Below are 13,089 nucleotides of genomic sequence, written 5' to 3'. Positions count from 1 at the left end.
TCATGCGACCCTTAGCCCTTGCATTAAGCTGTTTCTTTTGGTAGATAGCTAGAACTGAGCTGATTCCTGTGTGTATGTGTAAAGTCTCCAAGCCAGGATCTAAAAGTGGGACTTAATACTTTCAGTTACATTTCTATATTCCAGAAGGAAGTTTGGTCTGAAGTCATATAAAATGCCAATAGTTATAGGTATTTTACTCTGTGTATTGAGAATGATGATTATCTTCTTTCAGTCTACTTAACACTTGTTCAGAATCAGATACTGGAATATTCATGGTGTTTGATTTTTAGAAACTGCCCATGTTCACAAATACAGGAATAACATTAATACATTGAGCTTTTTTATTTAAAGGACACAAAGGGATTTAAAAAAGATCATTTTAGGGACGCCTGGGTGGCTCAGTTGGTTAAGCATCTGACTTCGGCTCAGGTCATGATCTCATGGTTTGTGATTTCACTCCCCTCATTGGGCTCTGTGCTGACTGCTCAGAGCCTGGGCCCTGCTTCGGATTCTGTCTCTCCCTCTCTCTCTCCTCTCCCCTGCTTACGCTGTGTCTATCTCTCAAAAATAAGTAAACATTAAAAAATTAAACTTTTTTTTCCCCCACCGTTTATTTATTTATTTTTGGGACAGAGAGAGACAGAGCATGAACGGGGGAGGGGCAGAGAGAGAGGGAGACACAGAATCGGAAACAGGCTCCAGGCTCTGAGCCATCAGCCCAGAGCCTGACGCGGGGCTCGAACTCACGGACCGCGAGATCATGACCTGGCTGAAGTCGGACGCTTAACCGACTGCGCCACCCAGGCGCCCCAAAAATTAAAAAATCTTAACCTAGGTCTCCCTCCTGTACCCCCATGGCATGTAATTTTTTGTGGGGTGGGGGGGAGCCCTTAGATTTAGAAATTGTGATTCCCCTTTATAACACTGTCAGTAATCTGAATATTTTTATGTATCCATCATGAGTATTTTAGAAGTTTCTCACAAATTCATTGAGTTAAAGAGATCAAGTGAGTATTAGGGCATACCAGAGATAAAAGATTAGAAACAGTCATTCAAGTGAAGCAAAGTGGCTTCAATGTATGGTAATGTAAATGTTTGCTATTCTGGAGAATTATTTGTAGTACTGTTTCTGTAGAAATCCTTTTCTCTGTTAACCTGATTCTTTTTGCATTTATTTCTCCACGCAACTATAGAAGCTACATTTTTTTTTTTATTTAAAAAAAGTTTTTTAAATGTTTTTATTTCTTTTTGAGACATAGAGCATGAGCAGGGGAGGGGCAGAGAGAGAGGGAGACACAGAATCTGAAGCAGGCTCCAGGCCCTGAGCTGTCAGCTCAGAGCCCAATGTGGGGCTTGAATCCACAGACTGTGAGATCCTGACTGAGCTGAAGTCAGACGCTCAACCGACTGAGTGACCCAGGCGCCCCGAAGCTACTTTCTTTGAGAGTACTTAAGCTACAGATTTTAACTAAGCACATAATGGATCCTGTAATTAAAAATTTGCACATCAAACTTTTAGAATTTTTAAAAACGCAAAGACCTATTTATTATCACATATCATAAGGTATAACGAATAGTACTCTCTCTGTAGACTAGCTTCTATTTCCTGAGCTTTTCATTGGTTAATTTAAAGTAGAAATTGGTAGTTAATGGTTAACTTTGAAGTCATTTCCAAAATCACAGGTGTGATGACTGATGTAATTTGGGTTGTCTTACTTAAACAAGCTGTTGACTTAACTTGTTTCCCCCACCTAGATTCCCTTGTTTCAGGCTCATCCACAGTTGAAGCAGTGTGTGCGCCAGGCAATTGAACGGGCTGTCCAGGAGCTGGTCCATCCTGTAGTGGATCGATCAATTAAGATTGCTATGACTACTTGTGAGCAAATAGTCAGGAAGGATTTTGCCCTGGATTCTGAGGAATCTCGAATGCGAATAGCAGCTCATCACATGATGCGGAACTTAACAGCTGGAATGGCTATGATTACCTGCAGGGAACCTTTGCTTATGAGCATATCTACCAACCTGAAAAACAGTTTTGCCTCAGCCCTTCGTGTAGGTTGATTATTTTCTTGGTGGAATACATAATTTCTTATGCGTGCTTGAGTTTCTTTTTCTTTGCATGTCATCACATTTGATGTCTTTCCTCCTGTTGAATTGTAAATGCTGTGAGGTGAAGCCTCATGTTTTTTTGCTCACTATTGTATCCTCAACACAGTGTTTTGCAGATAGTAGATATCCAAATATTTATTGGTTTAAAGACATGAAGGCTTTAAAAATACATAAGTTAACAATATTGTTTCTGGTAATTAAGAATTTAGATTAAAGCACTTGTAGTAGGTCAGTGGAAAACTGTGTAAAGTGACTTTGTGTACACACACAATTACACTCTTTCCTCAGGTTAACTCATTTGCTAATTTTGGGTCTTACATGCCATGGTTAATGATGCCTCCCCCACCGCCTTTTTTTTTTTAACTGCTTTACTGTTTCCATATTGTTCACTGTCTTCATAACAACCTGAAAACAAAGTGTTTTGGTTGAGTAGTATTTTCATCTTACAGATGAAGATGATTTTAGGCTATTTTGTGGTCACAGCTAGTAAGTCATAAATAGAGTCAGAACTTTAAAAATTTGTATAAGCATTGCATCTCCTATTATCTGTCTTATCTATCTATCTACAGAAAACTTTAAATTGTTTTCTTTCTTTCTCTTCCCCTTCCAAAAGACTGCATCGCCACAACAGAGGGAAATGATGGATCAGGCAGCTGCTCAGTTAGCTCAGGACAATTGTGAATTAGCTTGCTGTTTTATTCAGAAGACTGCAGTAGAAAAAGCAGGTCCTGAGATGGACAAGAGATTAGCAACTGTAAGTGTTTAGCCTTTGCCATTTAAGTATTTTTTTTTTCTGTTTAAGAAAATGCCTCATAACAAGAACCTCAGTGACTTTTTTTATTTGCAGGAATTTGAACTGAGAAAACATGCTAGGCAAGAAGGTCGCAGGTACTGTGATCCTGTTGTGTTAACATATCAAGCTGAGCGGATGCCAGAGCAAATCAGGCTGAAAGTAAGAATTGGGGGCATTGTCTCTCCCTACACGTCTTTGTTTTCTTTCTGTTTATGTTGCTTAAACTCCTCACCAGGATTTAGACAGTGGGGTTACATGTTGTTTCTGAGACAATATCCCACCCTCAGTAGCGTATCACTTGTAGGCTACCTGTGGAGAAGGCATAAAGATATCTTAGATGGGGTCACTGGGCTGGTTCAGTTGGTAGAGAATACAATTCTTGATCTAAGGGTCATGAGTTCAAGCCCCACATGGGGTGTAGAGATTACTTAAACAATTTTAAAAAAGAAAAGTTACCTTAGATGCATGCACTTGCCAGTTGTCGCATCCCTATGTAAAGAGTTCATGTGCCTGTTAGTTTTTGTGTTTCACAACTTGGTCTTGCCTTCTAGTACTTCTGTTTTAATTATTAACTACTTATTAGTGAGAAGATGCAAGAAATCTGATCACTGTTACCAGCTCCATTAGAGAATTTCACTTTGTGTGTTCCTATTTGAGGTATTTTTCCCTAGAAAAACTCAAATGAATTTTTAAACAAAGGGGACTTTTGACAGGATTCAGGGAAATGGGAAACACTGTGAGTTGTGTGCACACACATACATGTGCAATTACGCTATTATATGTTGTAGTGACTCCTGTGTGCCTTCTCCAGAATCCCTGTGTGTACTTCCATGCAAACTTTCCACTTTCAAAGAACTTTGCTTCGATTCTGTGAAGAGGATCCTGTCAAAATAGGTTTTCTTCTTTCCAGGTTGGTGGTGTGGACCCAAAGCAGCTGGCTGTTTATGAAGAGTTTGCACGCAATGTGCCTGGCTTCTTGCCCACAAATGATTTAAGTCAGCCTACAGGATTTTTAGCCCAACCCATGAAGGTAAACTGTTCCTTGGATTAAATTGAATGTTTTACATTTTAATTTGAATGTTTTTATCAAATCTATCTCTTGCTTCCTGAGAGTTTAAGTTAAAGGGGGGAAAATTACCCCACGGTTGATGAGTATAGTTATTCTTTGTATTAGATCAGGATGGCACACAGAGGAACTTTTTTATTTTTTTTAAATCCATGAGGTTGATTTTCATGTTTTGGCCTAATTAAAGGAATTTACATGGTGACCCCATCACTTTGCCTATGTTTTGTAAAAAGAGTTTCTAAAATTTTGATATAATTATTTACAGAAAAGTTGGGAGATGTAGGGGGAAACATTTTGCCCCTGAACCATTTGAATATAAGATGCTGACCCTGGTGTCCCAATCACTTTCAAATACTTTGGTCTGTGTTATCTACAAAGACATTCTCCTGTGTGACCATAGTACAGCTATTGAAATCAGGACGTTAATACTGATACATTAATACCTAATCCTGAGACATCATTCAGATTTTATGAAGTGTCCTAGTATCATCTGTTTATAGTTAAAAGGACCTATTTCAGAATCACACATTTTTAGTTAGTTATGTTTTTAAAGTTTCCTCCAGGTCAGTCTAGTATAGCACCTTACCTTTTCCTCATCTTTCATGACCTTGACACTTTTGCAGACTACAGGCTAGTTATTTTCTAGAATGTCCTGATTTGGATTTGTTCAGTATGTTCTCAGGAATAGATTCAAGTAGTGCATCTTTGATATATTTATCACAGAAATGATGCTGTGTTATTATTCTGTTAGGCTTTGACAGCTGGACTGGGTACTATATTTTTTGTGGTTTGATTACCTACTTTCCTAGGCTATATCCTGTCCCATTATCTGTCTTGTTTTCTTTGATTACTTGATTATGTTGATGTCTGTCAGGCCTTCATAGTCAAGTGAAGTACCCCTTCCCGCATCCCTGCCTTGCACTGCCCCACCTCATGTCATTAAGATTGAATAGTTTAGGAAAGGCAATGGAAGAGCCGCCCCTCTGTTTTAATTGGGGGGGGGGGGGTGGGAATCAAGGGAGTAAACATACTAAAATACTTTTTAATTGCTGCATGTGCCAGTGAAAAATCTGAAAAATTTTTGCTTATCTCTTTTTTGGTTCTTTCCTTCTCTCAAACAGCAAGCTTGGGCAACAGATGATGTAGCTCAGATTTATGATAAGTGCATTACAGAACTGGAGCAGCACCTACATGCCATCCCACCAACTTTGGCCATGAATCCTCAAGCTCAGGCTCTTAGAAGTCTTTTGGAGGTTGTAGTATTATCTCGAAACTCTCGGGATGCCATAGCTGCTCTTGGATTGCTCCAGAAGGTTAGTTCTTTTTTAACTTTGTTAGGGAGCAGGGGATGGGCAGAGAGAGAGAGTGAGAGAATTCTAACCAGGCTCCACCCTATCAGCACAGAGCCAACATGGGGGCTCAATCCCATGAACCGTGAGAGCATGACCTGAGCCGAAGTCAACAGTCAGATAGATGCTTAACTGACTCAGCCACCCAGGTGCCCCATTAAATGTTATTTTTAAGAAGAAACTATGTTTGTAAGTCTAGTGACCTGCACCATCGCCTACTTAAGTTAGCTTCAGATTTTAAAATTAAGATAAAACAAATTTTGTTTGGTAAAAACTGGGTGAGTTTTTCCCAGAACAGAATGTAGTCATGGCACTTACCAACGGCGAAGTGGGAAAATCTTTTTTTATTACAATTTTTTGAAAACACAGTTATTTAAGAAACTTTAAAAGACAGCACTTTAGATTTGGAGGGAAAGGTTGATCCACGTAGGTGGGTTATGTGGGAGGGTTGTTACGGACCATTGGATTTTGACTGTGTAGGGACAGTGGGACTTTTTATATGAAGAACACATGTGAATATAAATTAGAATTGAGAGAGAGAGAGAGAGAGAGAGAGAGAGAGAGAGTGTGTGTGTGTGTGTGTGTGTGAGTGAAAAGGGTTTTGGTGAGTGGAGACATTGTTAACTCGAGGCTCCAGAAGATACATTGTAATTTCTGTTAAGGTTTGGTTTTTGGCTTTGAAAGTTGGGCTGAATACTATATTTTCCATGTTTGTGAATACTGTTTTTCTTCCGTAGGCAGTAGAGGGTTTACTAGATGCCACAAGTGGTGCTGATGCTGACCTATTGCTGCGCTACAGGGAGTGTCATCTTTTGGTCTTAAAAGCTCTTCAGGATGGTCGGGCATATGGGTCTCCATGGTGTAACAAACAGATCACAAGGTCAGTATCCATCTTAAACAAGTACTGTTTATTAGACTGCTTTCTAAGATACATGGCCCTTTTCATGTCCAGAGGTTTCCTTTTTTTCTAGAAGGCAAATGGGACTTTGACGAATATACAAAACCAGTACTTTGCTTTGGGGAATAAATTGCAGATCATTGGTTTTAAAAGGTTTCAATGATTTCTTGGCAGTGGTGTTCACATATAAATATTTCAGTGTCTTAAGTGGAATGCTTTGTTTTCTAGGCTTTGAAAGAAAAGCTTGAGTTTTAACACTGTGCTGTCTGTTCTGCTTCATTATTGGCTATTTTGAATTTTGGGTACTGATTTGCATTTGGTTCTCAAAGCATCCTTAATTTGGAACAAATTACCACTGAATAAAATAGGATCTTTATTTTACCTGTTACAATATGGTTAAGCCTATATGAGTAAAGAAACACTTTTTCTAGGTGCCTAATTGAATGTCGGGATGAATATAAATACAATGTTGAAGCAGTGGAGTTGCTAATTCGCAATCATTTGGTTAATATGCAGCAGTATGATCTTCACCTAGCACAGGTATGGAAGGAATTTTCTTAAACAGAAAAAGGGCTCTGGTAGCTGGGAAGTGTGTTTGCCATAAGTGTTGTCTATCTTACGTTGTGCTTTCTGTGTTGCCAGTCAATGGAGAATGGTTTAAACTACATGGCCGTGGCATTTGCTATGCAATTGGTAAAAATCCTGCTGGTGGATGAAAGGAGTGTTGCTCATGTTACTGAGGCAGATCTGTTCCACACCATTGAAACTCTCATGAGGATTAATGCTCACTCCAGAGGCAATGCTCCAGAAGGGTGAGGATGGTGATGGGATCTTTGTGTGTTGAGTCTAAGAATGAGCTTTAGAAATGAATGTGCAGATTTACTAACATTACCTATTAGAACTGCTGTACAACATGTGGGAAGCTTTAGTGAGGCCTAATATTGTCCCTTGAAGTATGAGAGCTTAACTAACTGCCAAGCCACCTTACTGTAGAGCAAGCAGTACATACAGTACTAGACTTGGTGTCAGGAGTCCTGTGTTTAAGCCCTGGCACTTTAAATTTTGATTTTAGGCAAGTTGACTTACCCTCCCTCCTCAAGCCTTTTCTTGAATAAAATAGAAATAGTATCTCAGAGAATTGTTGAGATTAAGATAAATAACAAACCGTGGCACATGGTAGGCGCACAGAGTGTTTGTTAACTATGCACATCAGCTCCATCTCAACAGGCATCATTTTTTTTGGGGTCAAGAAGTGGCTTAACTGAGGTCAGTCAGTCATTTGCATATTATGTGGTCATGAGTAAACAGGAAGAGACCAAAGATAGCTTTGCTTAAGTATGGAAATCACTGTTGTGGTTTCTATTAAATAAGCAGATTGTCCAACTGTATGTCTGTGAAATCACAACCATGAGTAGACTGATTTTCGCTCTGGATTTATTGTACTAGATTGCCCCAGCTGATGGAAGTAGTGCGATCCAACTATGAAGCAATGATTGATCGTGCTCATGGAGGCCCTAACTTTATGATGCATTCTGGGATCTCTCAAGCCTCAGAGTATGATGATCCTCCAGGCCTGAGGGAGAAGGCAGAGTATCTTCTGAGGGAATGGGTGAATCTCTACCATTCAGCAGCAGCTGGCCGTGACAGTACCAAAGCTTTCTCTGCGTTTGTTGGACAGGTAGAGCTTTTGGAAAGAAAGGTGCTTTTTATTCAACATAAGTAGGGTGTGATGCCTCCAATATTTAAGCTCAATATTATGTACCTGTGGTCAGACAGTTACCTCCATACTCATGTAAACCAAAATGTCAGCATCGTTACTCTGTTAAATTGATAAAGCCTATTTCATTCCTTATCTTTGGACACTAAGCAGTAAATTCAGCATTTCATGTCCCCTTTAGTTCTATTTATCCCACTTCAGTAGTCATAGCTACAAAATACAGTGGATCAGATAATGAATAATGAAATTGCCACATGTATGTAGTAATTTTACTAGCTTGATAATCAATAGTGAGGGAATTTGGGGCTAATAAGTAATATTCTCATAATAGCCCATGTTTTTAAAAATAAGAAAATGCAACAAAATCTTAAATATTTAAATGGTAGAGCCTTTTATTATATTTTCTAAACTAAGTAGCTTATCTGCCTATAATTGGTTAACATGGTTTTTTGGGAAATAGTTTCTATTTATTTTCATGTGATTTTATCTAAATTGGACTTTGAGTTAAAGTGTTAGGAAACCATTTCCTAGAAAAGAATATTTGAACAGGATGAGTAAACAATGATGTAGGAAGAGAGCGATAGTACCATTTTAGCATTCTGTTTTTTATTATTACTGGCTGTTTTCAACCACTGTAAGGGATTCATACTCAGTAGCCAGTTTGTCCTGATCATACTACTTAATTGCCAGAGTGGTGCTTTTGCTGAACTGGCCTTAGAATTCCTTTAGTAGAACTATTGTAATGTTTATTCAGGGAGAGATACTAGCTTATCTGCTTATTTCTGCAGATTGACCATTATATTTTTTAAACTGAGACCAAAGCATAGGCGTGCAACCAAAGAAAGATTGCAATTAGATCTATTATCAAATAAATGACAGTGGATTATGGAAGAGCGGATTAGAATTTTAAAAGTTGTTAAAAATTGGATTTACTGTTCAAGATGAATGTTAACTGGGTAAATAAATCATACTAAGTAGGTCTCTACCTTAAAAGAATTCTAAAATACACCTTATTGCAAAGCTGTTGTTGAATATTTACAGTTTGATTTTCTGATTTGGATGGAAGAACTTTGAATCAGTTGGGGTTTTTTTGTGATCATCAAAATTTCATGGGTATGGATGTGGCGCTTGTCTCAGCTCTTCCTGCTGGCTTATTTACTCTTGTTTCTTCTCTCTGTTTGAAAAAGATACTGTATTTATACTTTTTATTCTCTTTTGCATCCTTTTGAGAATTCTTTCTTCCTTGACCTCCTTGATAACAGCAGTCTGTCTTTGTTACCTCCCCCTGGTAGTTTCTCAGATTTCAATGTACAAAAGTCCCTTTGCTGACCTTCTGTCTTGCCTAGGGTACATAAGTTTCAATTCAGTTATTTTACTGCTTATCAAGGGACAGTGAAATTGTTTTTAAGTTTCCAAGATATCGGTCAAGTTTCCATTTTGGGCTTGGTTTCTTTAAGCACTGACCTCCTTCTCCCTCTGCACCCTTAACACCTCTTATACTGCCTTCTTCTTTTGTACTAGCCAAATAACTTCTCTGCTTCACTTCCAAATCATATGTCATAAAATTTGTTCTTTATCCTTTGTTTTGAAGAAATTCATTCTGTCCGTGTTATTTTAAACTTAATTTACGTCAAAATAAACTCAATTTACATTTAAGTAGCCAGGTATGATCTGTGGCTATTTTCTTTGGTACCTACTTATTGTGCAAATTATTACTTGACTTTTCATGTTGCAGCTAGTTGGAGTTTAAAAATTTTGTTACTGGTTAAGTCATTCGGGAGAAGTTATCTTAAATTCTGTGAAAAAGTAAAATATACATAATTTAATCTCTTACTTGGGGGAATTATGAATTGGTTAGAATGTCTAACTATGACTTAGTAGGTTACTAAAAGTTGGTTCGTTTGCCTAGTTAATTTTTCCACTTTACTTGGCTGTGGACTGTTAACTCAAAATTGCCATGTTTCTATTTCTTTCTCAATTTCCATCATTTCTGTTCTCCATTAAACTTAAAACTAAGGAATTCTGTCATCTGTCCTTAATGGAGAAATCATTTTCATGACCCCTGTTTTTACAAAAAGTAAGAAGTAGAAATGTGACAAGGAGTGAATGGGAGAATACCTCCTAAATATGAAAATTAAAAAATTATTTGTGTGTATTATATCTCACTGTGTTTTATATTTTTATTCCTTTGGTAGATGCACCAGCAAGGAATCCTGAAGACTGATGACCTCATAACAAGGTTCTTTCGTCTGTGTACTGAAATGTGTGTAGAAATCAGTTACCGTGCTCAGGCAGAGCAGCAGCACAATCCTGCTGCTAATCCCACCATGATCCGAGCCAAGTGCTATCACAACCTGGATGCCTTTGTCCGCCTCATTGCACTGCTAGTGAAGCACTCAGGGGAGGCCACCAACACTGTCACAAAGATTAATCTGCTGAACAAGGTCTGAAATTCTCTCTTGCCTTAGTCTTGATACACTTGAAGCCTGCATCAGTGGTTTTTAGGGCCCAATCCCTTCCCCAAAACATTTTGTAATAGCCCTTTTTCTGTCCTGAAATTAAATTCATAGATAGTATTATAAACATAGTCATTAAATATTAGAAGAGTGTAGTGTCTGAACTAAAAGTCCACCCCTCCTCCCCCTCCAACCACCACAAGGTATTTCAGTATGTTAATGTTTGGTAATGACTATACTGGAAGATATTTAGATAATACAGAATTTTGGGCTATGCGCAGAATCACCCTGAATGGGGTGGCTCGACCTGTCCACTGATAACAGATTAGCACCTCAAATACCAGGAGTGACATTGCAGTTGATTGTTTTCTTCACAGGAACAAAATGGTTTTCTTTTGACATATATAGAATTCCTGGAAATTTCAGTACTAAAACTGCAAAAACGAACTTAGAGTTTGGTCTTGGGTAATTACAAGTAGGTTGCCCTGTCCCTCACTCTTCAATGGGAAAATCCAGTGGAATGCAGGATGGTTCTTTGTGTTTTTAAATTTATTTATTTATTTTGAGAGAGAGCACTCAAGCTGGGGAAGGGCAGAGAGACAGAATCCCAGTCAGGCTCCATGCTGTCAGCCCAGCCCATTGTGGGGCTCTGTCCCACAAACCATGAGATCATGACCTGAGCCAAAATCAAGAGAGGCTTGACTGTTGCTGAGCTGCCCAGGCACTTCCAGTTCTTTGTGTATGTGAGACATTTCTGCAGCCTGAGAGCTTCCCTGGCTTTCCATCTATTAAATGCCAAGAGAAGTATAAACCATTTTGCTTCTTGTCAGCTTTACTCACATCAGACCAGAAAAATTAGGTTGTTACATTGTATTAACATGATGGAATACGATGTACCATGTTCCTTTCTAAAGCTTACAAAAAACCAGTATTTGTGGAGAGTATGTTTCTGGTCTAAGATCATTGAAATTCAAAGAAAACAAAATTCTGTGGGCCACATCAGTGTATGGCCCTTTTGGGTGCCAGCATATAATTTTGTATTCAAATGATATGTGTCCTTTAATGTGGGACTTAAGAATACAAGGTAAAAAAACTTGTCTGATGAGTGGTAAGTGAATTATTTTTATGATGTACAGGCTCGTAATCTGTGTGCTCTGTAGGTTCTTGGTATAGTCGTGGGAGTTCTCCTGCAGGATCACGATGTCCGGCAAAGTGAATTTCAGCAGCTTCCTTACCATCGAATTTTTATCATGCTGCTCTTGGAACTCAATGCACCTGAGCATGTATTGGAAACCATTAATTTCCAGACACTTACAGCTTTCTGGTGAGTATTGTTGGATTTAATAGAGATTTCCCATTAAGGATTGATATTTTGTTGGTAAAATTTGAGAAGTAGTATTCTTGTGGATTTGAGGCATGTTGATTTATAATACATCTTGAATGTTACTTACTTATATTGATGTGGTATTCACCATATTTAACTTGGACCTTCTTCTGACTAAGGTTTTCTTCTTTCAGCAATACATTCCACATCTTGAGGCCTACCAAAGCCCCTGGCTTTGTGTATGCCTGGCTTGAACTGATCTCCCATCGGATATTTATTGCAAGAATGCTGGCACATACGCCACAGCAGAAGGTGTGGCTGCAGTTTATCTCCTACAGATGAAGACTGTAACTACTTGGAGCTTATTATTAGCACTTTTAGTCATTTAGTAGTAATTTTACTTATTCCAGGTTTAGTCGAGAATAATTTCATGTGGAGTAAAGTTTTGGAGAGAGGTTTAACAAGTACTTGACTGCCTCTGCCTAGAAGCCATTCCTCGGTGATTAGGGTATTGCTTTTCCAAGTGTCTTGTGAGCCATCTGTGTTAATTTCTTAAGGACTTTTTTAGAAAAGCTGAAACCTTGGAGCACCTTTGTAGACTTATATATAAAACTTCGAATAATGGAGTTCTAGAACCCGCCAGTTTTACAGGTTCTCACCTTAAATGCTAAAGACTCTCACACTCAAGGGTGAAGACTGCTGGCCTGTATTTGAAGAAATTAGGATCAAGTTTTAGTAAAGAGTTTTATTTTTTTAATTTTTATTATTTTTAAATGTTTATTTTTGAGAGACTGAGTGTGTGTGTGTGAGCAGGGGAGGGGCAGAGAGAGAGGGAGACACAGAATCCAAATCAGGCTCCAGGCTCTGAGCTGTCAGTGCAGAGCCCGATGCAGGGCTCGAACTCCCAAATTGTGAGATCATGACCTAAGCTGAAGTAGGACACTTAAATGACTGAGACATCCAGGTGCCCCCTTTAGTAAAGAGTTTTTAAAGTGTAATTGCAATAAACATAGTTAACATGAGAGGTTTCTCTCCCATCTTGCAATTAAATGGCAAATGAATATGGTAGAACATATCCTTGATTGGCCTTTCAGAAGAAAATATGACTAATGTGCTTGGCAAAAAAGAAAGTGAGCTAATCCTTAAATGGAGTGTATATTGTTTGATATTCCAGGAGGAGAAACACAATAACATTGAATAAAATTGCCCCCAAATAAACATACTTAGTAAAATTGGGAGTTGGTGACAGGTTCAGCCATGTTTGGCTGAAAAATAGAGGATTTATAGTGTGAACTTTTTATAAACTGGATCAAATTATTTGACAGGAGTTGGGAGTGGGGAAAGAAATGGTTTGAGACCTAGGACTTAATTAAAACA

General features: G+C 38.4%; 1 protein-coding gene across 8 annotated transcripts in view; it reads left to right on the top strand.

Moving 5' to 3' along the window:
- CNOT1 (CCR4-NOT transcription complex subunit 1) overlaps positions 1 to 13,089 on the top strand; it is a 102,344-nt gene that overhangs the window by 81,420 nt on the left and 7,835 nt on the right. For 4 of the 8 annotated variants that reach the window (XM_078438837.1, XM_060650619.2, XM_060650620.2 and 1 more), the window contains exons 31-42: positions 1,756 to 2,052; positions 2,723 to 2,863; positions 2,957 to 3,061; positions 3,813 to 3,932; positions 5,090 to 5,281; positions 6,055 to 6,197; positions 6,647 to 6,755; positions 6,858 to 7,027; positions 7,662 to 7,914; positions 10,128 to 10,376; positions 11,549 to 11,712; positions 11,907 to 12,024. In XM_078438837.1, coding sequence (XP_078294963.1) covers positions 1,756 to 2,052; positions 2,723 to 2,863; positions 2,957 to 3,061; positions 3,813 to 3,932; positions 5,090 to 5,281; positions 6,055 to 6,197; positions 6,647 to 6,755; positions 6,858 to 7,027; positions 7,662 to 7,914; positions 10,128 to 10,376; positions 11,549 to 11,712; positions 11,907 to 12,024 — 2,061 coding nt within the window. Of the gene's footprint in view, positions 1 to 1,755; positions 2,053 to 2,722; positions 2,864 to 2,956; positions 3,062 to 3,812; positions 3,933 to 5,089; positions 5,282 to 6,054; positions 6,198 to 6,646; positions 6,756 to 6,857; positions 7,028 to 7,661; positions 7,915 to 10,127; positions 10,377 to 11,548; positions 11,713 to 11,906; positions 12,060 to 13,089 lie in introns of all 8 variants that reach the window. The other 4 variants (XM_060650622.2, XM_060650623.2, XM_060650621.2 and 1 more) reach the window with 2 other exon arrangements.

The sequence above is a fragment of the Panthera onca genome, chromosome E2 (assembly GCF_046562875.1).
Source record: "Panthera onca isolate mPanOnc1 chromosome E2, mPanOnc1 haplotype 2, whole genome shotgun sequence".
Taxonomy (NCBI): domain Eukaryota; kingdom Metazoa; phylum Chordata; class Mammalia; order Carnivora; family Felidae; genus Panthera; species Panthera onca.
Note: the sequence above shows the minus strand (reverse complement) of the source record. Positions and strands in the feature narration are given on the sequence as shown.